The sequence below is a fragment of the Dermacentor silvarum genome, chromosome 2, assembly GCF_013339745.2.
Source record: "Dermacentor silvarum isolate Dsil-2018 chromosome 2, BIME_Dsil_1.4, whole genome shotgun sequence".
Classification (NCBI taxonomy): Eukaryota; Metazoa; Arthropoda; class Arachnida; order Ixodida; family Ixodidae; genus Dermacentor; species Dermacentor silvarum.
In genome coordinates this window covers 214,989,560-215,015,664 of record NC_051155.1, presented here as the reverse complement: position 1 = coordinate 215,015,664, position 26,105 = coordinate 214,989,560, and the positions used below count along the sequence as shown (strand labels likewise).

At 48.9% G+C, this 26,105-nt stretch overlaps 1 protein-coding gene across 1 annotated transcript in view; it reads left to right on the top strand.

Annotated features, from left to right (window-relative positions):
• The window catches only part of LOC119440702 (lachesin-like), a 100,052-nt gene extending 74,828 nt beyond the window's left edge, over positions 1-25,224 (top strand). Inside the window, exons 4-7 of the mRNA XM_037705591.2 lie at positions 9,918-10,122; positions 23,174-23,353; positions 24,406-24,534; positions 24,932-25,224. Of these exons, the coding sequence (XP_037561519.1) occupies positions 9,918-10,122; positions 23,174-23,353; positions 24,406-24,534; positions 24,932-25,224 (807 nt within the window). The remainder of the gene's footprint in view (positions 1-9,917; positions 10,123-23,173; positions 23,354-24,405; positions 24,535-24,931) is intronic.
• The last annotated feature ends 881 nt before the right edge of the window (positions 25,225-26,105 follow it).

Below are 26,105 nucleotides of genomic sequence, written 5' to 3'. Positions count from 1 at the left end.
CCATCGCGTACGTATACACTTTCGATAAATGATGGTTTTAGCTGGACACTCTTTCTTCGCTTACCATGCATAATCCCGCCACGCTTTCCCCCCTCGCCACCCCCCTTACCTTCCTATCACATTGGCCACTGCTTCCACTCTCTCCGTTCGCTCTGTCTTTCTTGCGAAATGCCCCTCTTTCGCGTCTCTTTCTCTCTTTCATTTTTTTTTCTCCAGGTCGCTCTCTTCGTTTTCTTCCCTTGACTCGTCGGTCTGGCTTTACGCACTGCGCGCACACGCTAAGTGAAATTTTTATTCCCGCGGCGTTGAAACGCTCCTTGGGTATGGGCTTCTGCCCGTGTCCCGTCCTCCGTTAACCTCCTTTTTTTATGCGTTTCTCCGTTCCTACCGCTTTAATTTTACCCTTACTTCCGCGGGGGCTTTCTGCTTGCTTGTTGAGTGCAAATCTTTGTCTATTCGAGAAGAAGAAGAAACGTTCGCGAGCCGGTGGTGCGCGTTCTCGGCGCGTGTTGGTGAAAGGAAAGAGGAGAGCCAAAAAGAAAAGAAGGAGGTAGGGAAGGATAGGGAACGGGGCGAGGAAGGTGCTTAGTAATGCAGCCCGTCAGCGACGGTAGGGCACTGAGCCTAGTAATTGGACCAGCTCCGGTCTCATGAATTATTCCCGCAATGGCCCCATTAAACGAGCGATCCCCCCCCTCCCCCTTTCCCCCACTACTCCTCATTTCTTCGTTTTTTTTTGCCCTCACTGGGCAGGTTGCGCTGTGGCATTCTCTTTCCTTATTTTCTTCCCCAAATCCCGAATGCGAGTGTGGTGCTCGCGCACTCCCGCGCGAGCTGGCTATAGCTAGTTCCCATATTGTTCTTTTCATTGAGTTTCTTCCCTCGCTGTCTGTTTCCCTTTTTCTCCCCGCAATCCATTTGTGCACGTTCGTCGTGTCAGCGTGCGGAGTAACAGAGAACGGCGAACCAGCCAGTTCTTCCCTTTGGAACCTTCCTGCCGCGATATCTCTCGCGTTTCTTTTGCTGGTCTTGCGAGTTGCACTGATTCCACCTTGGCGGCGTGTTCGCGCCCGTGGTGCTCGCTTCACCGCCGGCTATACCCCGGCAGGAGCCTGCTTTCGTCCAGCGTCTGTCAGCGGAGCGTCCACATTTGCGAGGGCGTCGCAGAGTGCGAAATCTGCGCTTTTTTTGCACGTCGAAGAGACGTCGGAAAGGGAGACGGTAACGTTCGAGCTGTCTTCTCCGGTTGTGTTCCCTCTTGTCGTTGACTTTCTGTTTGCTGTGCACTCTATCTGGACGGTATAGGTTCTGCCTGAGTCGCTACGAGTGTGCTTTCCTGTCCACCAACGTGGGGTGACCATCGCGTTGAGCCAGTTTCGTGTTCCCACGCACATCAGAACGCTTTTGCCTCGGTGGTTCTGCTAGTTCATAAGCATGTTAGCTTTACCTTGTATTTTTTTTTTTGCGAGTTTATCTGTCTGGACGGAACACCGTTGACAGGAGCTCAGAGACAGCTTCGTGCGTCTGTATCTTTGGTATCTTCGTTGTTGGCTTGCCCGATGTTTTCGTTTTAGTGCGCTATGGTTCACAAAGTTCTTCGCTAAGAATAAAGATATCCCGTTGCCGGATCTCGAATAAGGCATGAAATTTCACGATGCATATGTGTAGTTCGGTCTTTTGGACTAAGGCTCCGTTTTAAGTCTCAGGGCTTCGTGCACACTATCCATACGTCGACGTTGTCGACGTGCTCGAGTTGACAGCTGTAGCATCACTTGCTTTTTGACGCTCCATATGCGCACGCCTGTGTTTCCTGGTAAAACAGGCGTAATACGCTGACATTGAAGTGTCTACTTAATTCTGGGACAAACTATGATTAGCAGAATGGTCGTCAACATTCGCCACGCGTATGAGTGGTCAGAATCCGTAGGCCCGACCTATTTCCAGCGTAATACGAATGCACTAATTGTTTGTTGTTTTTAGGAAAAGCTGGTGACACAATAGTTGGAAACTTTCTCATTATTGTTAAAAAAAAACACAAAGCAAAGATACACAGCCAAAGAAAACTGGCAGCTATTACTTCTGAAATAGCAACCTCAGTTAAGGTCGATTGTACAAGTGCAAATATTTTCTGGGGAAAAAATAACGTCAAAACGAAAAACGAGGTATAGGGCCACTTTTAAGTACCAAAAGTAGCTTATTTTGATTTCACAAATAGTAGTTCGTATGACAGATATTCGCCTTCTACAGTCCAAGGATTTCCCGCCAGAGAACGAAACAAATCAGATAAGAGAGTGCAACTTTTCATCCTGCATGAACGGCAACATTGTCTCAGAGAAGTTATTCTCCCTGATCTAACGTCTGTAATTCTACAGTACATTAAGCAATTAATCTGTCAGTCACTTTATCAACGAGGCATATGATGGATGATCCTTTGCCTAAAAGCCGCGGTTGTCGCTTGACTGGGCCCAGAAGACGTAGTTTTAATCTGGCGTTTCTTATCTTGAACGCGGTGGAACGCGTCTCAGGGTTTATGGCGGCCTGCCTGTCGCGGTAGCTTTGTGGCTATGGCGTTCTGCTGCTAAGCACGATGTCGTGGGTTCGAGCCTCAGCTGTGGCGGCCGCATCTTGATGCGGGCGAACAGCGAAAACCATTCTGTACTTAAATTTAGAATCATGCGAGAAAAAAAATTCGGGCAGTTTCGCACTAGTGGCGGGAAGACTGGGAAACAGCGAAGCTGGCGGCCCCACCTAGCTTACTCTTGTTTCGGCTAAGTTACCACGTGGTTATGCTTCGAGACTCGGCCAAGTTTTCTGCGAGGTCTTGCTTCGAGACTCGGCCAAATTATGCGTGGTTATGGTAGATCATGTTCACTTGCCGCTGGAAATTATCCAGGACTCGCAGACCCGGATCGTTTTGTCGACGCTTGTGGATGAAGGCATGCCTTTGCTCGCACATGCGAGCTCGCAACTCCTGATCGCTTGCAACTCGCTGTCGTTTATCCGCCGCTTCTACGGCGCGATAGTCTGGATTGGCCCGAAGTCGTCTCACTCGCTCTCGAGTAGTGGCGCGTCGTCTTTCGCGCCGCGCTTCCTCTTCCTCCGGAGTGACGATCTTCTTCTGTCGTCTCGTTCTCTCCACAGCAATGCTCACACGGCGGCGAAGTGGGAGCCATGTATACATATACCCCGCGGTCACTGACATCCCGGCTTGGCTCTGCACAACTGGGCCTCTTCGATTATCCGTCTCTGACAGTCCCGGACTGTCCGAAAGACTGCATACGCAACGCTCATTGGCTGAAAGCACCGTCTCGGGTAGTCCGGGACTGTCAGGTACGGATAATCGAAGAGGCGCACTGTTGCGACCAATCCTGCACGGTGTGGTGACGTCATGGCTAGGCAGGCGAAGCGATGCGGGGCGCGCGCATGGCATGGTGACGTGATGGCTAGGCAGGTGAAGCGATGCGGCGCGCGATGACGTCATAGATCGGCTCCCAGCAGCTGTTGCGAGGCTCGGCGCAGCTGGTGCGAGGCGTTGCTAGGCGACGCACGGGACGCAATCTCTCCGCGAGGTTTTTCGGCGTACGATCAACGGACTAACTTCAGGCTTAAACAGTTTCTCTCTAAAAAAAAAACGAAAAAAATGGGTGGTCAAAATTAATCCGGAGTCCTCCACTACAGCGTCTGTCAGAGTCCCAGCATTGCTTTGCGATGTTAAACACCATGAATCAATGAAGTGATGGCAGTTCCCTGCTCGAAGCCTTCGAAGAGTTACTTTTGGTATCCACGTGACGTCATGGAGAAGCGAGCAGACACACGTGGTCCGATAATTATTATTGATGGAATAAATTTTGTTGTGACGCTCTTGGTCCGCGACATACATCAATAAAAGAGTTACACTTCACAAAGAAACCAGCTTTCCTCTTCACTCTTACTTACATTCAGTTTACCAAGAAAGAAGAGTGTCAATACTCGTGGTGACAAGACAAGGAAATCTTGCCGCAACTCTCATCGCTGCAGGTGCTCGGGCGAGAGAGAGTGTTAAAAAATTGCGGCAGAACCAATCTCCCGATGATTGTCGACGGTAATGCATTCGCACTGAATCCACACGCGACACAACGCATTGCCACCGTAGAAACGAGTTATGTATGAGGCGTGTACTGCAGCGGCACTCCGGTTTCGCACTTCCCTAAGAACACTCGGCGCCATCTAGCGCCACCACCGCGAAGCCTACGCGTGGCCTCCGAAATGCATGGCGCGCTGATGCGTGCGAACGCTGACAAACGCGTCATGCGGGAACCGGACTCCTCTCTCGCGCTTTTTTTTTTTCTGTACACGCTACGCCATCCACTGACACTGCCGAGAAGTCCGCGCCTGGCGCGCCGGTGCCCTACGGGCGCTGAGAATCGTTCGCTCGCTTAGCCGCACACTCAGTGGCACATACAGAGTGACCCAAGTGAGCGAGACGTTCAGTGAAGAGCGGCACACACCGAGTGCACTTATGTCGCAGCTCGCTAAAGCGCTGGCGTGAAAAGCGCTCGCTGGAAAGCGGCACATACACAATGCATCTGTGGAGAAGCCTGCTAATGCGTCGGGTTGCTGTCCTTGAGGAACCCTTGTGACGTGGGCTCTATTCCGCTCAGCTTCGGAGAACTTTGAGGAAACGTTTTCGTCATTGTAGAGCGGCACATTCCCAGTGGCACGTACCTAGTTTCACAAGATGTGCGTCAAAGACGTTCATTGAAGAGTTGCACACACCTACTGACAGGTACAAGTTATCATCAAACAGCTTCATTAAAAACCAGCATGGACCGAGTGGCACGTACGCGGTGCTCCAAGTCGGTGAGAAAGCGTCTCTTCGAACAACGGTGCCTACACCGCCCGCATCTGCAGTGACCCATGTCCTCGTGAAAAAAGGTCCAATGAAGAGCGGCACGTATGTAGTACACATTATTAGACACTCAGTGACCCGAGGTGGTTCGATGGTTTGTTTCGAACCCTGTTACTTCAGCACAGCAGCCCGATTAGCTACGCATTCTACTACGGACTATCCAGTGACCCAGGAAAGCGGGAAAGCGGTTAGACGCAAACTTACACAGATACAGACATGCATAGGTAAATATGTAGATTGCCCCGGGAAAAGTACGTGAGGTACCCTAAGGATGCTAACGCATTAAAATAAAAACAGGGTGTGACAGGAATTGACAAAAAGTATAGCTTGTCGTTGAATTGCGGCTTTACGCCACAGTAAGCCACATTTTCTTTTTTCTTTTTTTTTTCCTCAGTGACGGGATCAGAGAATTCTACTATTACTTACAGATGTGTTTACTTCTTGGGGCTCCTCCGCAGAGGCCCAATTATTATCGGTTTGTGCTTTTCGGAGTTTGAGTCGATCGTAAGCTATTTTGGGAATATTTCCGTTCCCTGAAGCGCTTGACTGAAGATGACGTCTGCCATTAGGAGCCGTTTTGCAGTTTGTACAAAACTCTCCCTGTTAAGGTCATGAACGGCCCATGAAAACGACAACGAAGAACAAAGAAAAGGAGATACATAAACACCCCTTCTCACATATGAACTTAATTTATACCGAGTGACTCCTCATATTTCCAAAAGGATATGCTATGGCCTGCAAGGAAGCTACACACCTTCTTACATTTCTAGGAGACACTGACCTGTTGTGACCGAGGATCACTACCCCAGTAACGGTGAAAGAGGCACTCAGGGGACACAAATTCCGACATCAATCCCTAAGCTAAACCCGCCTGTAGCTACAACACATTACAACCACCATGACTGATCTATAAGCCTATAGCAACTGTGTATACAAAATCAAATAAAGCAAGTAAAAAGCAAACGGAACCATTCATTATTGCACAGAATACCTGCAATGTCAGACTTTCAGAAATTACTCTATTCAACTGGCTCCAGTTATCCAATGTAAAAGGCTAAACTGTGTTGATTCATAACCAGAGAAGCATATAGTATACCGTATACCTACAGAAAAATAAATTATTCTCTCGGCTCACGCTTTTGGTACTTCTGCAAAGCGCGCGTCTTTCCAAATAGCTCCGTTGCGAAGGAGCGCGCGCGCAAGAAAGGCTTGTAAGATGATCTCCTCCAAAACGCTTACGCGCACCTCTAACAGCAGCCAGCGTGGAAGAAGCCGCGGCATTCCTCGGCGCTCCGCCGCTCGGAGGCAGCGGTGATCGCGAACGCACCGTCGGCGGCAACGCCGGAGGAAACGGGAAAGAGAGACATTTTCTCCGAGAAAGGTTTCGGGACCAAGGGTCAGGCGGGCGGGCATCTGTTTGCGTTACGGGCGCCTTGGGGGGGGGGGGGGGGGGAAGCGACGGCAAAGCGGGAACAAAGGAACAGTGATGCTGTGTCTGTAGTCGCGTGACTCTCGCCGTGCAGTGCACACCCGAGTGTCGTCCTCGCTCCATCGGCGAAGGCGCGCTCTCCTGGAGCGAAACTGTACCAAACAGATAGACAAAGAACGTGGAAGAATCAAGCAGTACAGAGAATACAGAGAGTGAGAGCGGGAAAACGAAGGGAACAACAAAAACCTCGAGAGCGCGCGCGCGCGCGCGCCAGCAGAGGAGCAGCACGGCACTTCGTCTTGAGCCCCCTCCTAATGGCGACTTTTTACCGGAACATGTACCCTGATATGCTCTCCTCTCCCCGGCTTCCCTACCTCCCGTCGCTTCCCTTACATCCCTACGCCTCTTTCCCGAAGCGAGACAGTTGCGAAGAGGAACCCCGCGGCTTCTTGTTCTTAGATTTAGGGCAGAGGAGGGTCCCGCCTATATATGTTAGGTCGGGGTGCACATCCCTCCTTCGCATTCACCACCGCCGCCGCCTCTTCGCTATCTCAAAACGAGCGCCCGTAGTGCTGCCTGTGGGGGTGCTAGTGGTGGTGCTGGTAAGGCAACGGCGCGCCGTCTCTCTTCCCAATATTTTCTCTCTTATCTGCGTGCCGCGCGACGGGGCCACGCTGGATTCCTTACAGTAAGGTCGCCGAGCGCTCGCGTGCGCGGCGCGTCTGCCTCTTTAACCGCCGCAGCTTTCGCGGCGACGAACAAAAAACCGCGCAGTGGCGGCCGTCGTGAGCTCGCCATCTTTCTTTCTGCCCTTTTTTTTTCTCACGCAACTCCTCCCCACTCCTTTCCTTCCACCTCCGGTTCTCCTTTGCTTAAGGGATGTCGGAGCTTCTCGACAAACTAGCCTCGTCTCATCTCTTTCTTGAGCGTGTGCGTGCGTTCTTCCTTCGCTTGGCTTTCTGTCAGATTGCTATCTTTTGTTCTTCGTCTCGACTAACAGGAACGTGAAGAAGACTAGCCAGAAAGTCACGGATCCACTCAGTTATCTACATGTTGCCGTTTTCATGTACGCCAGTCCACTCTTCATAGTCTTTTTCTTAATTTTAATTGTAGCTTTCTATTTTGGCTAGAGTGCTTCTTGCGAAAGCTCAGTGAGGGCACACGTGTATAATGCCCTCTCCTTCTTTTGCCTTTTTTTTTTACCTTGTCCAGAGAAACTTAATTAATCAACCCGTTCCTCCTTCTCAGCGGGAATGCGTAGGAAAGACGAAGCAGGGCATTACGGATCCGCGCTGTGAACCGGGGTTAATGCGCTCGGTCCCCTGTTCGGCTTGTCAATCTCATTTACAACCAGATACGCCGAAGCGTGATAATTTGAGGCTTGCGTGGCTTAACAGAGATGTACGCCACTGCGATTACCATGGTAGCCTGTGTACGAGGTTGGTTCCTAATGCGAATGACTACTACGTTTTGGCAAATCTCGTTACAGTGTTATTCTTCGTAGCGCAAGGAATGGCTTCGTTTTACCAACTGGCGTAAAATTTCTTATTGATTCTGGTAGAAACCTACCAGAATCGATGACTAGTGGTTTCTTTTCTTTTATTGTTATTTTCTTGCAAGTTAGGTCTCATTTTTGCAGTAATGTAACCTCCCTTAGGCCTCATTTTGCTGAATTCAACCATTTCAATGGTTTTTGTAGCAGGTGTTGATGATGCGCTTGTCGAAAATCAAACTTCTCGACGACATACGGGAACAAGGACAAATCACTTAGCTTTTATAGAAACATACGAATAAAAGCATCAGTAGGATCATAGTGCTATTGTCCTCACGCTTGCTTGCTCGGCGCGTATATAGCTGATTCAGGCAAATCACACAGAGGCCGCAAACGGAAAGCAGCGTTGCACAATGTAATTAGGATAGCAGGGTGACCTGTATAAAGTAGAACTAGGTTTCTTGCTTTTAGCAATTTTGGGGATGGATGTGCCACTATTTCTCGTAGCGCTATCAGAATTGTTTGAAACATGCTTTCCAAATGGCGGTATAAATGACATCGAAGGCTGGGCCATAGTGAGGAAGTCGTACGAATGCTTTGGTTCTCGTACAGTTCAAATGTAATGCCTGTAGTGGTTGCATAGTGTGCTGTGTCACATTCCGCGCTGTAATCTTAGGGAAAAAACACCGCATATCCACGAAGTGAATGATGATGAGTGGGCGAAGCACCGGCCGGGGGATCATTCGGGCAAAACGCCGGAAGCGTTAACCGGAACCGGAAGACGGAGCGTGAATGAAGAAGAGTAGCTTGCGCCTCAGCGGCATCGCCACCGGCGTGAGCTCGTGGTTGCTGTCCTTGGCCGAACGCTTGTGACTATATATATATATATATACTTATGCGCCCCTAGCTACGGACAAGAGAGAGAGAGAGCGTCGGGAACGAGGGAGATAAAGAGCACAGCTGCGCCTCTAGCGGGAGCGGCGAGTACTAGCGTGGCTACGACGGCGCGACGAGGGACTAGGTTCGACCCTGAGGAGCTTCGCCCCTAAAATGCAAAGATGCTTTAGGTGTCAGGTCCCCAGGCACAGTTCGTAACAGATCCTTAACCTTAACGTACCGACACCAAAGTCACAACAATTTTACAATATGAGCACTGTATTTGAGTCAGTCAAGAATGTGGGTCGAGACAATCAGTTGTTGCAAAGATGTGCCCCGTAACGGATTGGATCGTAATAGCGGGTCGACTTTGCTTGTCGCGAGTACGAGTCGACTTCTGTAGTTCTGCGCATTGTTTTGGGAAGAAAAGTGTACGGGTGTTTCCATACGCATGGTAGGAAACGGCAGTCAGCTCAGGTCGTCGGCGATAAGTACGGCACCTAAGTCCGATAAGTATGGAGGGAAACTTGTAGCTAAATTTTTGTGGGCAACACGTCGAATCAGGCATGCGGAGAAAAATGTTAGTCGCGGTGATTGAGCAGTAGAGTACTGACACTACCGTGCGCACACAATGAGCACCAATCATACCAAGACGTGGGGGATTATTATAGCAGAGTGCCGCCAGAAACGCTTCCTGCATTATTAATAAACGTTGGTTTGTAATGTCTAGCTATCACACCAGTAAAATGTTGGGGAGAGCACATGCCTTGCCCTCGTAATAGCCAGATGTTAAACTTGACTGATTTGATTAAATCCGAACAGTGAGATTAGTAATCAGCGTTAACTGCGTAATAAACTACTTCGAAGTAGAAATCTAGAAGGGTCTGCGTAAGTCTCGCTAGTTCGAGGTAATATTTCGAGGCTATGCATCAAAGCCTATCTTCATTTGGGAGGCTTACGCTGTGCTGCTTAATATATCTCCAGAATTTTGGCTAAACATTCAATTGACTCTCTAGTATCCTCATTTATACCTGTCGGGGACACTTCCAGACACCGACCCCGGTATTCTATTAAAATACTTCAATCCGGGATTTCTCTGAGGGGCTGCCGCACAACCTGGCTCGTGCGCATAATTCTGTGCATTTTATTAGCACAAATGCATACAGAGAAGCATTCGCAGTTGTCGGGAGCTTGCAGTATGAAACTCTTCGTTCACTGTTTTCTCTTTTTAGGTTGCGTGGCTGCGAGTGGAGAGCAAGACGATCCTGACGATCCACAAGAGCGTGATCACGCAGAACTACCGCGTCCACCTGAGCGCCTCGGACCGCACGTGGCTGTTGGTCATCGACAACGTCCAGGAGTCGGACCGGGGGGGATACATGTGCCAGGTCAACACGGGGCCCATGCGCAGTCAAGTCGGATATCTCGACGTGCTCGGTGCGTACCAATTCATTCATTCATTCATTCATTCATTCATTCATTCATTCATTCATTCATTAGTTCGTTCGAGCACTATAGCTGCACTGACAGCTGAGATGTAGGTATCCGTTATTATTTGTTGAAACGTGATAACAGTTTGCTTTAAGGAGATTTTGTTTTCGTATCATGAATGGGCGGAAAGAAGGGATAATAATCTTTCTTGTGCACAATGCGGCGTTTAGGCCTGTAATTATATATCGACTTCTCTGTCTAGAACCCCTATTTATTCTGTGTTAATTAAGAAGCGTTCCTAAGGCTCGTTGCAGAAACATAAGCGAAGACACGGCTTTAATTTTCGCGAAATGGAGAGAGAGACATTAAGAGGAAAAGGTAGGGAGGTTAACCAAGGGCGTGCCCGGTTCGCTGCCCTACACTTGGGGAGGGGGAAAGGGGAAGAATAAGTAAGGAGAGAAAAGAAAAAATGTGGTTGATCCCTCTTATATAGGAATCGGTATAGAACACGAAAGTGAAACGTGTCTTCACAGAAGTAGTGTAATGTTTATTGCACATTGATATATAATGTCTATTGGTGTTTTGTGGCTAAAGCGCCCTTAGGCGTTGATGCACCCACGCTGACGCCTGGTGGCACGTCTCCTCCATCACGACTACCAACGTCGATGACCATGAGCAACCGTCGTGCATATGGAAGCTGCACTACGCTGCACACGCTAGCACAACGCGAAAGACGAAGCACGTAACTGACACACTAATACAACGCGCAAGACAAAGCACGTAACTGAATCGTCACCGAGTCAAATCAGCGCGTACAGCGCGTCGTAATTGCAGCCTCCGCGATCAACTTCAGAAACATTTTCAGAGCTAATTGCGGAGGCCACGCTCCGCTGTGCTGAGTACGGTGAACGCCACCTAGGTGGCGTTGGTAGTGCTTCTTGATGCCAGCGTCCCTTCGAATGCTGGCATCGAGGCGTCGTAGTGCTGAGACCACCGAAGCGTTCACTGTCGGTGCGCGTAAGGCCGGAATACATGGAGCGAATAACCGGCGTCCGAGCGAAGGACTTCGTCGGGCGGCGAACGTCCGACGGCCGGCGTCAAGAAATTTGCCGTCCGCAGCCGATCTGCCTGTCCAAACATTTTCGTCGGGCGAACGCCGCCGCCGGAAGCGTCTAGCGCGCAGCGGTGGACGACAGCGAATCAGGAGGCACTAGTTCCGGTCGCAATGCATGCTGGTGTTTCGCGCGCGCGCGCCTTTTCGCGTCGTCTGCAATCGCGTTGGTGTTGCCGTGTCTGCATGTCTCTGCACCGATTGAGTAGTTCCTAGTATGATCTCTCAGGAATCGCGTTGTATTTGTACATCCCATATCCGCTGATCTGCGAGGAAACAGACAAGCAGTGCAAGCTCTCTACAACCACCTTCAACAGAAATCTTCTGATCTCAGAGGCCACATGCTGTCGTCATGCCTATCTCCCGACTTCACCGATAGATGGCGCTGGCATCGGATATTTCTTTCGCTAGGCTTAGACGCGTTCGAAACGAGAAGCGATCTCGAAAACTACTCAAGGTTATCCATAATACTCTGTCGTCGAAGCGGCCTGAGACTAAGCGAAAGCCGTTTACGCAGTCATTTGCTTCCAACTAAGTGAATTCTACAAGGACAACGCCAAATTCAGTTCGAAGCGGGCGGCCGGGACCGCCGCCAACACGGCGGCCAACGCGCGGCGGCGTTCGCCGCATGTATTGCAACACAGCAAACATCCTGCGTCGTGTCGCCGCGTCGTTACTCGACGCGTGAAGTTCGTCGAGAAAGTTCGCTCCATGTATCCCGGGCTTTAGTGTCATAATGCAGTACTTCTCTTTTCTGCTCGTAGGCGACGGCACCGCCCCGAGCAAGAGCGCGGGTACACGGAGGAGTGTTAGATATATAAGGCGCGTCTGTGTAGCTCTCTGCAAATGCGTTTGTGGCGCAATGGGTTAAACGCTCGGCGATCTCTCGTCGCGGACCGAGAGGTCGTGGGTTCGATTTCCAAATTTTGCATGTTTGTGGAACTTTTTCTTCTGGTTTCTTTCTTTGTATTATGTTCTATGACGTATTTCCGTGACGGAAATACGTCAGTGAAGTCTTGGTGGACCCAGGCATAAAACACTTTCGTGTTAAAAAATAGCCAGTCATTCGCATGGTCAGTCACAGAGGAATCTCCGCTGTCATAAGTGTTCGTATAATCCAGTATCCTTCACGCACTGCCGAAGGGCTTTTGTGGCATTTTGCATGCAAGAGTGCATAGGCCGTGGTCCAAGAATCATTTCTTCCGAGAGTGCCCTGTTATCTAACAGGTTGAGTTTAGCTTGGAGAGTACGTCGTTGAGTGTCAAAGGATGGGCCGTGACACAGAAGGTGCTCTAGAGTCTCATCACAACCGCACAAATTGCACGCTGCACTGTTGGCCATCCCTATTAGGAATGAATAGGCGTTGGTAAGTGCGACGCCCAACCACATGCAATACAGTAAAAGTTGTTCCGCGACGGGATAGTCCGGGTAGTAGGCGAAGTCGCAAATTAGGTTCGAGAGAGTGCAAGCATGAGTTGGTGAAACCCGGTGAATTACATCGTAGAAGTGTGATGTGACGAGCAAGCGATTGAAGTTGCCGCGCAGCATCCGTTCCTGAGAGTGGTATAGAAACACGCTGATGTTTTTGATGAGCCCAGCGCGCCAGCTTCGTCTGCTGTGTCGTTGCCCACAATTCCGCAATGGCTCGGCAACCACTGAAATACAATGTCGTGTCCTTTCTCGAGCGCGTGATGATAAACGTGCCTTATTTTATGCACTGTAGCTGCTCGTGTAACCCATGACGTAGGGAAAACTGCAGATTTTGTAGGGCTGCTTTGGAATCACATAAAATGACCCAACGATTTGGTGGCTGCTGGAGCACGTAAGTGAGTGCGCCTTGAAGAGCCACAAGTTCTGCTGCTGTAGACGTGGTATTGTGTGAATACTTAAACTGTAAAGAGACGGCGTCCGATGGAACAACTACTGCTCCGATAGAGCTGTTGGAAATGGTGGAACCGTCAGTGTAAATGTGTAGGCGTTCAAAATAAGACTCGTCAAATAAGACGCGAAAGACGACACTACAAGCAATAATGGATGGAACACTGGGCTTTTTGAGCCGCATTGAGTCTCCTGGCTTAAAGAATTTGCTTCCTCAGGCGCTAAATTCTGAAGACTTCAATTTTTTCCACGTGTAGTACTGCGAGAATAACGTTGATACGAAAAAAAAAAAAACGAAGAACAAAAAAAAAAAAAAAACATAGCGTAGTTGGGGCAGAGGATGAGGCGGAATTTTAGCTTCACAGCCTGAACGATTAACACGCAAATAGCGTTCTTGTTAGGGTACGGGAAAAGAACCTACGCCAATCATCGATTTCTCTTGTGCAAGAAAAAAAAATAAAGACAGCAAAGAAAGAAGAAAAGAATAAAAAAAAACTATATGAATGTCCTTGCGCACCTCTCCCTGTTTTGTTATGGACAACTATCATTTCTTTAACGTCGTCGCGTACGTAATTCGTATTGCCACATTCATCTCTGGTCTCTTTATGTATAGTTGCATCGATCCGAATTCTTCGTACGCAGCCCGTGACTCAGCGCGACTGCCACATAGGACACCGGTCAGCCCGGCCACGCGATTATTAAGCAATGAGCGGGACCGACTCATCCGCGACAGCATGGTATAGCGCAAGCATATATTAACGAGGACACGGTTACGCTGACGTGACTTGTTGAAACAAGACAAATAGGGAGCTCCGGCTCCGACATCTCCGTCAGCGCGGTAATTAAGGCAACCTCCGGGCCTCAGATACGAAGCGCCAAGGAAGCGTCGACGCGGCTGCTTCTCTTAATAAGGGCGCACATTGTTTCCCATGTAAACACACACATAAGCGCTGCACACGCACATGCAAGGTCCGGTTCCTCTTCTTCCCTTTTGTCCCCGTGTCGTCGGTCCTGCCGGTGGAAAAACTCTTGCACCAACCCCCCTCCTCGGGGGCACGAGTAAGCGGCAATCGACCGAGCGTCCCGTATCGAGCGCCTGCACGGAGCTGCGGCGTCAGCTTCTCTTATCAAAATGACAGCCGCAGAAGCAATCGACGCCGAGGCACAAAGGAGCCACCTCCTTCCTTCCCTGCAACCAAGCCCCGGGCGACACCCGGCCTCGTTCCTTATTCTCCCCCCATTTGCTCGATACTTCGCCAAACCAAGCCCGAACGGCAGCTCGGCGCGAGCTTCGCACTTCTGATCAAACACAGATCATCGCTGTTGGAGACCTTGCGGCGACCGTTGCCTGGTCGAGGAGGTGGCGTCTGTCGCCTCCTCTGCGGCTGTTAGTAGGCGGTATACGCTGTTCTCTTCTTTGCGTGCAGGCTCAGCGAACTGGGAAAATGGCGGCTGCCTAAATAGCTGTCGGGTGTTGTCGCCTTATGCATTGCAATTAGCTTACTCCGCAGTGCCGTACTCGTATAGTGCGAGGCTGGATGTTTAGGATATCAGACTGGTGCCGCATCAGCGGTATATGTACATGTAGCTGTCGTGAGGGCGACGGGAGAAGTATACGCTAGCGTGAGGCTATAAGGTCATTGCCCGTGTCAGCTATGATTGCTCTCAGCAGCCGCTGGGAGGCGGGTTAAGGGTGCCTCAGTACAGTGATGCTCGGAACGCCGTTCCGTTGTTTAGTGTAGTAGGAGGACGGTACTTGAAATGCGCGGGCTTCGAATTCGGTGCTTGTGTTGGGCACGCTGCAGGGCCGACAATCGCGAGTGTGCGCGTATTTGGTGGGCGTGTCACGCGAGATCGGCCCAAGGCGATGGCGCGACGAGCTCTTCGAAGCGGCACTGTACGTGGAGCTCTCACTGGGCACTGCGGATCGAGGGCCGGGCCACATCCCGACGTCATCGGTCCTGACCTTGCTGGATGGAAGCCGGGGCGGAGTCCCGACGTTCATCCAACAGTCGAAATGCCCCGCTATGCGAGAGGCGTCATGGAGACCCGTCTCCTTTTCCTCTGGTCTCGCTTGGCGAAATCTTTCGCCGTAACCGTCGGCGGTGTACCGAAATTGCTACAACAGAGTAGACTTCAGCTGATCGCAGGCAGAGGCGGAGCCAAGTCGGCCAATGACAGATAAAGCGTCTCCTCTCAGGCACAAACTGAGCGATTGTGCCCATTTGTTTCGTGGCCTCTCCTGAGACACTGCGATGCGCTGAAATCATTGCAAGTATACGCGTCGAGGTCATCCCGCGTCTCATTAAAGGGTGGTAATAATACCCTGTGTGGACTACAGCCTTTTAGCGCAGCGCGTGCGGTTGCGTCGTCACTCGCTGAACAACCCCTATCGTCCGCGTTCGAACTGGCTGTCTGCTCTCGAAGCTTCAGTTTCAGCTGCAGAACTCGTTCTTCGGCTTGTAGCCACATTTTTCTCTAGCTCCAATTTCTCACGCTCATCGTCACGAGCTTGAGCGTGGAGTTCCCTTTCTATCACGCTTTCTCGGCCCCGCACGCCGAACATGAGCAGCGAATTCAAATTCCGCGCACTTCGAATACCATCCTCCTACTACATTAGACACATGAGCGACAGACTCGTTGCTTCTATGTCACAAATTGGCACGAGAGGAGCACTGATAAGGCCCTTCCTGAAGTCAACCTGGTATGCTTCCAATAGCTCGGCATAACGGACACCGCGGTCAGAAAAATTACTCCCCTTTGATTTCTTTAGTTGCCATGCGATGGCTGCTAAGTAAAGGACAAAACACTTGCAACGGGAGAAAACACCAGGTAAAGTCAACTGTCAACTGTGAACAAACAAACAAACAAACAAACAAACAAACAAACAAACAAACAAACAAACAAACAAACAAACAAACAAACAAACAAACAAACAAACAAACAAACAAACAAACAAACAAAAGAACAAACGCACGGACACTGAAAAAAATTACAAGAGTCAAACGCATTCCAAGGCTACTCACACAGTCCATCCAGCCCCGTCAGCCATCCTACTTGTGTGGGGTGATTGCATGATTTATAGGCGTGTTTTGCGCCAAGTGATAACTTGATAATAGTGAAAATCCCGCGAAAAATGATCACTGACAGGTAGCAATAAAACTCAAACGTAACAATATCGATAATAATTATCTAGTACTGCACCGGCCAATACACAAAGTAGCGATGAGCAGAAAAAGTACTTCGTACAAACAACCATAAGATTTCGAGCATACTAGCAGACCACCTATTGGTGGTTTTGACACGCCGGCACGTGCCTGTATTAAGAGAGGACAACGTCTTCACTATGCGCCACGTTCAGCACATGCAAGAGCAAGTTGTGCGCGCTCGGATCCGAAATCGGTCACTTGTGGTGTCAAGCCAAGATGTAATTTTATGTTTTTCTGTTAGTTATTGCCGAATTTTCAACAGTTTATATAAATAACGTTTGAAATAAAGCATCGACGAAGATGGCCACAGTGATGAAGTAGATGCCGGCTGCTGTCTCTGCTGGACGACGAGGACCACCCAACGACGCGTGAGGCTGTTTTCCGATGAGCCAGGAAGAAGCCGGCATTTCAGATTTGGATGAGATGATGTTGCCTGTCAGCGTATCAGCTGCACAAACTACAACTATGGTCTGCAACCACAGGTTACCATGGCCCACGACCTGCTATCAACCCGACCTCTGGCTTGCCGCCAGCTGTTGCGCGCCGCTTACTCACAGCCATGTACTTGTTGTTTGTTCAATGGTCCCAATAATTCAAAATAAGCACCAGGGACTAAGGAATGTAGAGGAAAAACAAAACATACAAAGGAAGAAAGAAAAATAATTGAATTCTGGCGCTTTCCGTGACAAAACCCCGATTCGATTATGAGGCACGCCGTAGATGGGGACGTGGAATAATTTTGCCACCAGGGGACTTTTAACGCGCCCCTAAGCACGGGATACGGGCGTCTTTGCATTTCGTCCCCATCGAAATGCTGCCGCCGCGGCCGGGATTCGATCCCGCGACCTCGTGCTTAGCAGCGCAACACCATAGCCGCTAAGCCACCGCGGCGGGTGAAGGAAAAAAAGCTAGAAAGGAAAAATTACGGAAGAAGTTACTTGATAGAGAGCATCACATAGAGAGGAACGGTGAATATGCTGACCGAATAAGAAGTTTTACCGCTATTGACGAGGAAAAAAAAAAAAGAAAAGCAATGATCGTAGAACAGGTCCTCTAACGACGTTTATCGTCTACTATCGAACATTATTGTCGTTAAGAGACGCTTCGTTGCCCAACTAGGACTTGTTTTCAACGGCAATTGATTAAAACGAAGACGGATGCGGCTCTAATCTCAGGCAAATGAATCCAAGAGCCAGTTGATTCGGCCGAAACTTAGCGAGGGGTCAAGCGAGAGTGAGTAGAAGTTTAGATGCATGTCCGCCGCAAGTAAAAGAACGAGAAAATAATCTGGAAAGCAAACTCCCGGAAATAGTGAAGGCGCGTCCAGCGTCTAAATCTAGCAGTATATTAAGGTCTCCGCAGGAAATGGAATTCTGTTTGCAAATACAATGACAGTGAAAAAAAAAAAAAGGAGAAAGAAAGGCCGCAATAATTTCTTTCCTGTCTGCGGGGCTGTCTGTTCACGCCTGGGTGTTATCTCCGCTGTTACCGTGCAGGAAGCAATGTCGGTCGCTGTCTTCGAGAGATGTACTTCTGGCCGGCCGGTCCATATCCTTCGCGCGCGCGAAAGTATATAGGGGCCTGCGAGCTAGCTTGTTCTCGAGCCGTTCGGATCCGAAGAGAGGCCGCACACAGAGCAACACACATCGCACACTCGTCGGCCGCACACGGAACAGCAGCAGCAGCACCAACAGCATCGTGAGAAGCAGCGCGAGGCATGAGGGAGCGCACGGATACTGCAAGGGAAGCCGCCGCGGCAGGGTTAATCATGTGACAATTTGGTTGGCTGACCTCTCAATCAGGCCGGATCAGGGGCCGCGCTCCGGTGGCTACGTCTCGGGTGTCACTCGAGCGCAAAAATTGGACCCGACAGTCTTGCAGCCAGGGGGGTGAACAGTATATACGAAACCCCCCGTAGCCATGCACACCCTGCTACCACCGCCTTCCCCGATGACCGCTTCCAGATCTTCAGGACGTCTGCGCAGCACACAACACTCTTACCGCCTCCCTTCTTCCCTTCCACCGGTCGTCTCATTGCGAGGCCCTTGGGAACGGCTTGGAGCTTCTCCGGCAGGGGGCGCTGATGAAAAAGTGCCAACGGGGACCTCGCAGACCATGCGTCGATGAGCCGCTCGCTGCCTCCTCCTGGCCCCCGCAGCCGCCTCGTACGGTCGTTCCTGCAGCTGCAGGACTTCGGCTCGCACCGGGCGTTTGATGCGTGGCTGCCCCGCAGGCCTGTTTCCCTCCTGCCAAGTCGTCGTCGTGGCCGAGCGTTTCTGACGCGGACGTCGAACGCGCGCTTTACAGATGTAATTTGGTTTAAGCCTGGGATGTTGTGCTGTTTGGTCTTCCCCAGTGCACTTACCTGTCGGACACGTCGGGGGCCGAGGCTGAATGCCTTTGTCGAAGGGGTGAGAAGGCGGTATTATCGATCGCGACGATTTGATGGCAGGCTCGTCCAATTAACACCTAATTAATGACGTATGTGAAAGTGCGAATCACACTGCACTAGCAAATCACAAGGTGAAAATCAAGTCCCGCACTATATATATTAGTAATTGCAGCTTCATAATGTACTGCAAACGCATTTTTTTTCCGTCTTTGAAAAAGAAAGGAAGAAAAAAAGGAAGAAAAAAAGGAAAAAAAAAAAAAAGAAACGCTATTTCGACAGACTTCCACATCACAAGCTTCGCAATCGTTTTAAACCAGACGTCAGGTAACGTACTACCGCTACAGACATGCTGTGAGGCTAAATGGCTAGTTTATGTCTTCTACCATTTTCCACGTATAGAGCATCCGCGATTCAAGTGTTCGCGAAAAACGGTGTTTCAGTGACCGTCCTCCGATAGTGGCTGCTAGAGGCGCTGACTGCTCATGCCGAAAATTTCTGCCCTTGACACACATCAATAAATTACCAGACACCTGTAATGTTCTTTCTCCCTTTCTTTTTTCTTTGTTCGGCCGTGAAAGTTTATTTACTTATTCATAAACTACGAGCCGTCTCCGACCGAAACCTAACCTAGCCTTATTTTTCATGGTCCCTATTTGATTTAGCAGTTCTTTCCCGCGCGTTAATTACGGAAGCTGCAACACCGCGGCCCAAGTATCATGAGAGAAGCGCTGACCGAGGTCAAAGTTAATTATGCACTTAGGTTGCCATTCAGTGTGCGCGCCACGCATTTGGTGACGAGGACACAGTGCTCTTAGCCTTAACTCCTTCGTTTGCTAGCTTTTTTGAATACCTAAGTGCACGAATAAAAGACACATCAGCGGATTGCTCCTCGTTGGAACGGGAGGTGTTCGGGGATGCAGAGAAAAGCATCAAGAGAGTCGCGAAAGGCAGAACCATATATATATGGGCAATCTGGAGGCAAGGAGAGAAAGGGTCTATGGAGCGCGACGTGTTATCGGCCCCCTTGCGAGCGAAGACAGCAGCGGAGTGTGGAGAGTGCATGGCGGGACAAGATTCGATTCCCGCGCACCCTTTTGTTTTGCACGCGGTCACGCGATTCGGTCTGGTGGGTCCGCGCGCGCATAGTGGGGCTGCGACCCACACGATTCGGGCAACCCCCCCCCCCCCCCCCCCCCCCCTTCATATACCGCGCCATGCGGACGGGAAATACCCTAAGAGGGCCCACTTGTGCGTAGACAGCTAATTAGATTTCTCTAACAAAGAGGGCCACGCTTGCGCGTCTGAGGTTTCGGTTGCGCTGCTTTCTTTATTTCTTTCCTTTTCTCTTTCTTTCTGTCTTTCTTTCTTTCTTTATTCCTTTCTTTCTTTCTATCTTTCTTTCTTTCTAGCGCAGTTCTCTATCTCTGGCATCCCTGCCGCGAAAGCTCCTACTTCCAGCGTAGCAGGTGACATCTTGTTGGCATGGAGCACCAAGTATTGTGATGACGAGACCAACGTGTTCTTTTTTCTTCTTTCTCTTCTTTTTTTTCATGAATGAGTTCTTTCTTTCTTGATTTTCTTCTTCCTTTGTTTTCATAAATGAATGTTCCTGCACTTATTTTTCTGAAAATTTTAAAGTTTATTACCACTCAAATTTCTTGATTTTTTTTTTTGAAATTTCACATTCCACCCTAATCATCTGTAGTACCATGCCAGGCATTTTGCTTGACTAGCATATCCAGCACCGAAGAAAGTCTTCCTCTCTTGTCGCCCTGCTTTAATAGTTTGTAAAACTATAAAACACAGAAGCGGGACTCAATGTTAGCATTCACTAAATTTTCACTATTCTCGAAGCGCTGATCCTTTGCTAGGCTTCATCTTGAGACTCAGTGATACTATCAGCGCGCTGATGCGATTCTGTCGTAGCGCATTTTTCTTTTTTGATAATATGATGTACATGATTTTACATTTCACGTTAGTTGGGACAGGCAGTTGTGCGTATAAGTAACATTAATTTTTCTTGTTTCAGTATCTTGAAAAAAAATATATACCAACGTTATTAAGCTAGGTTGGTCACGAAGTGGTGACACTACCTCTCCATGTCAATCGAATATTCGTCCGTGTCACTCAGTTGTTTATATTGCGATGTTTTAATACACGCCGCTCCAGTAATAATATCTGGGGTCATACCAGGTAGATATGAGAACAGCACGAAACTTGAAGTCAAATATAATGCACCACGCACGCCTTCATGATGATACGGAACAGTGTGGCTGCACTGAAGAGGAGGAACACGACGTGTTGCCGCTTGATACAGCGTCGCCATCTTGGCTTCCGTCGGCTTCCGTGTAAATAAATTGTAAGCCGCCTTTGGCATTTACCGACAGGTGACATTATTTGGTGGTGGTGCGGGGTACTGCACCGGTCATTTTCCGTCAGTGTAAGATTGCTCCTGGCGGTTCTGTACATTTTTTCCATTGTTTTAACGAAGGGAGACAGAAAAAAAAATGATAGGGGAGAGGCAGGGAGGTTAGGCGGCAGAGAAGCGTTCGGTTTGTTAATACAAAATAGTGGATGGGCATAAGGAGAGCGAAAGATAGAATGTAAAGGTTAAAAAGTAATCACTGGCTTAAAAAATATAAATAAATAAAAAATATAAAAATTTAAACACGGGAGTGCTAGACTTGTTTAAGAAAGTCATGAACGACGGAATTTCTGCAGCGCCTTCATAGCCTTTCGGGTGTTATGATTATAAAAGCTTGTATTACAGGATCGTCTGCTCCGAAAGTGACCGGCCTCAGTCACGCGCTAGCACGATACGAGCAACCGAACAATTGTCTAACTTGGAAAACTGCTTATCGAATCCAATGTCAGTGCGTGAACTCTGTAACAAGTGTAACGGCTCATCTGCGCTCGTCGCATGAGTTCGATGGAAGGTCCATATCACTTGACTTGCACTGCAGTTTACCAGCCAGACAATCCGCGAGGGTAATATTACTGCGTGGGTGAAGAGGCAACCAGCTTCGCTCTGTTGTTCCTCGACTTTTTGACGCTTCTGAGAGGATATAATGAGAAGGAGCATGTCCAACCTAATTTTTTGGATAATTTACAATGAGCTAGCAAATATTTTGTTAGGCAAACTACTTGAAATACGATCTTAACGAGCCGAAGAAAAAACATTGACAGAACAAGATTGACCTGACCCAGCGACTCGGCGTATAAGGCCCTCTGTTCTTTTATCACGTATTCGGCGGCTTCATTTGCATGCAGCCCCTTCCACCCTCTTCCGTTTATCCCAAATATTCCCTACTGCGCGAGAAGGTGATGTCTTGACACACTTCTTGCTCCTGTTCCGGTGCTCGATACATATTCCCAAATGGCGTAAACTGGTTTGGATACGTTCAACAAGGCATTCAATAGTCATGTTGCAGCATTGGACATAAATGAGCGAGAAGTGTCGTAACAAACGTCTTCCTCCTATTCCGATGCTTGATACATATTCCCAAATGGTGTAAACTGATTGGATGCATTAAACAGGGCATTGAATAGCCATGTTTCAGCTTTGGACATAAATGAACTCACCTGCACATGAATCTTTAATTTTATCTCCTTTTCCTAATTTCATTTATAACTTGCTCCCTCTCGGAAATAAAAACCGATCACCAATCCCCCCCCCCCCCCCCCCAAAAAAAAAAAAAAAAATCTTTCTACACTTACCAAATGCAACTCACCCTCATCGCAACGTGTATATGCTTGCCGGTGTTATTACCAGCATTTTTGTATCTCCCACTTCCCCTTACCCCAGTGAGGAGTAGCAGGCTAGAGACACGCTCTCCAGGCCGACCTCTCCTCCCTTCTCATCATTAAAATCTACTCTCTCTCTCTCTTTTCTCTCGAGTCATCCTGAAACAGAGCCTGAACGTATGAACGTTGAAACCAAACTACACGTACGCTTGCCGGTGCGTGAAAGCTCGCGCCTGTGCACGTTGGATTTGCCGCACCTCACGAGGAATAGCGATTTGCATCTACAAGAGACGCGCGACAGCACGCGCCCTCTCAATTGCCTCACTGATAGACGTTTTTGACAGAGATCGTCTCGTACTTTGTTATAGACCATGCTTTAAAATGCTGAAGTATCGATAAACGCAATTGTTTTATTTTACGAGGCTTTCGATCAGCGCAAAAAGTAAATAAAAAGCCCATTCCCACATGACAGAAATCTGCCTCACCGAGTGTTGACTGTACCTCGCCGTAGCTGCGTAGCCGGGCGAGTGGAAATGCGGAGCAACCAGAACCCGCTCTCTGTCTGTAGCAGATATCCGCGCTCGCGCTGCGCTTCCACGCGTGCGATCTCTCCCGCACCATCTGCGCATGCGTAGACGTGCCGGCAAGCGTATGTGTATAGTTTGGCCTTCTTTAGGTGGTTACTCTACGAATGGACACGCTATAAAAGTCCTTCCAATGCAGTGCCCCCCGACATTGAGGACAGCGAGAGCAGCTCGGACGTTCTGGTACGGGAAGGGTCCAACGTGACGATCGTGTGCCGAGCCAAGGGATACCCGGCGCCTCGCATCACCTGGCGACGGGAGGACGGATCGCCCATAGCCGTGGGAAACTGGCAGGAGCAGCTGGGGTCTGCCGCAGACAGTGAGTGCATTGCATTGGCGCCGCGATTGATACGTGCACGAAAGGCCCGTTGAAGCACGAAGCCGTGACGACTGGATCTATACACAGGCGGTCGCCTAATGGAGCGACAGAACCTAACGTAGCTGATGAATCTCCATTACAGTTGATTACTTTCTAGAGAAGAATAAGGGACAAAAATAAATACGTCATGAAAAATTGCTTTGCACAGCCGCGGTGACATGCACCAGTTGCCGGAAAAAAAAAAGCAAGGCCAAGATTAATGATCGCGTTCTCCCAAACTAGTTCGCTGCTGCTGTTTTAGCCTGCTTTTCGTTTAAAATGTCATATCCAAGCGCGATGAATTTACCGCTTGTTAAGCTATTGTGCTGTATTGGTTTTTCGCTAACCACTTAAGGCTTAATTACTTTGCATTCACGACAACCAACATAAGAAATGAACGACATTTTGATATCGAAACATTTCCGGCCGCGGCGGCCGCATTTCGATGGGGGCGAAATGCAAAAACGCCTATGTACCGTGCATTGGGTGCACGTTAAGCAACACCAGGTGGTCAAAATTAACCCGGAATCCCCCACTACGGCGTGCCTCATAATCATATGATGGTTTTGGCACGTAAAACCCCAGAATTTAATTCAAATTCAAGATTGAAACACATAGGAACTTCGTAGTGTTATTGTGCACGGAACGCAGTACTGCGGCAGAGAAGGTGCTTGTAAATATATATTATAATTTATTAATGGCTTATGAAACGCGACCGCTGTGCGCGATGTCCGCAGCTTCAATGCGGACTACCTCCAACGGCTTAATGCTAAATATTTATCTAAGTTTAGCTTTGTATCCGAAGGGACTTGCGCTTGAACATAACTCTTGTGTATTCAATGCTTACCACTCAAATGAAGTTCTTCCTTCCCTGAGTCACCTAAGTACAATAGTGAAGGCAGGTCCGCTGCAGTTTACGACACCATATACATATCCTCTACTTGCAGCCTATAAAGAGTGCATGCAAAGATTAATGCGGATATAATGTGCCGCGATTTCCGCTGTGGTTCCAGACGTATCCTACGAAGGTGAAGAACTGAGCATCACCAAGGTGAGCCGTCTCCACATGGGGCCCTACTTGTGCATCGCATCGAATGGCGTCCCGTCACCCGTGAGCCGCAGAATCCTGCTTCAAGTACACTGTGAGTGAGAGTATTTGCCTCGATACTGGGATAAACGATTGCTAAGCCATGGCATGCAGCGTATTGCTTGAATAACACGTAGAACTTCACATAAGGGCACCAGAAGCGAGCAACAACCAAACGGCTAAGGTATACTCTCTGGCCTCGTTCTTGTACGAGTGGGATACGGTGACCGAATACGCATAGTCGCACTGCTATCCAATGTGACGTATTTCGATATTGTTTGCAACTGTTTTTCGTGACGTAGATTATACCGAGAGGGCGACCTTGTTCAATGTTGCTTCGCAAACATAAAACCCTTCAGAAACTAGAATGAAAAAGCAGGATTGCAGAGTTCAGAAATGTGAACTTAGAAAAGCTCGCGGTACTAGAGGGACCGACAATTACGCTGTTTCAGTTCCGCCGATGATCTGGATTCCAAACCAACTCATTGGGGCCCCCCTCGGTGGTGAAGTGGTGATGGTTTGCAATACGGAGGCGTATCCGATATCGATCAACTACTGGACTCTGGAGAGCGGCGACCTCATCGCCGAGTCTGCGAAGTATTCGCTCAACCGCACCGAGAACGTGTACAAGGTCCACATGAGGCTGCACATTCGTCGCATCGGACCCGAGGATTTCGGCGCATACCGATGCTTTGCCAAGAACTCGCTCGGCTCCACGGAGGGTTCCATACGACTCTACTGGTGAGCTATGAACTTGAATTTGACTCTATGAATTTGTTTGCCACGTTTTCCCTGCAGCCGTCCTGAGCACATTCATGAACGAGTGTAAGTGGGAGCCCTCAATTTCTTACCTGTCCAAAGAAAAAATAGTCGAGTTTCTGAAGCACACAGCACCATTTTTCGTCGACATTGCTTTTGCTGGCAGTGCACAAAGAAAGTGTTCTGTGGTGCTAGGACTCCGTCTATATGCCAAAAGAGTCGCATCTGCATAAAGAAGTTTTGTGCACTTATACGTCCTTTTATGCCATTTTATTACCAGTCAGTGATGTTCAATGCCTGCCCTTCCGAGCCATGTAAGGCAACAAAAAATAGTCTTTCCGTTTCTTCCTATCAACTTCTCGCCAGCTTAAGCAAATAAAAGAAAACAGCCTTGGCCCTTTAACATAGCTATTCTTCCATGTTGAGACGCTTCCGTATAAAATAAAATAATTCTGTATGTTTTCATACCTCGTTTGTGTAATTATTACAGAATCATTATTGAATGTATATAAATTCTGCATCATTACAATAAAAATGACGCCGCGAAGGTATGAAACTATTCGACTGCATATGGAACGTTTCAGTGGACCTTCCATACCACGCAGAATGAGAACATTTCCAAATAACAGGAGAAGCCTTTCACGCGACAAGCTGATGACTGAAACCTAGTTGCTATGGCTTAATAAGCACCTGTGGTATTAATAATAACCAGAACAAAATCAATACTAAAGCGAATAGTTTCCTTTGGCTCTTAGGGTTTGCGAGTTCCAGGTAGAAGTTAACGAATTTTTTACTATAAATTACATTTATTAGTACGATTCAACGGGTAACGGTAAATGCGTACCATGAAGGCAGCAGCGGCTATGA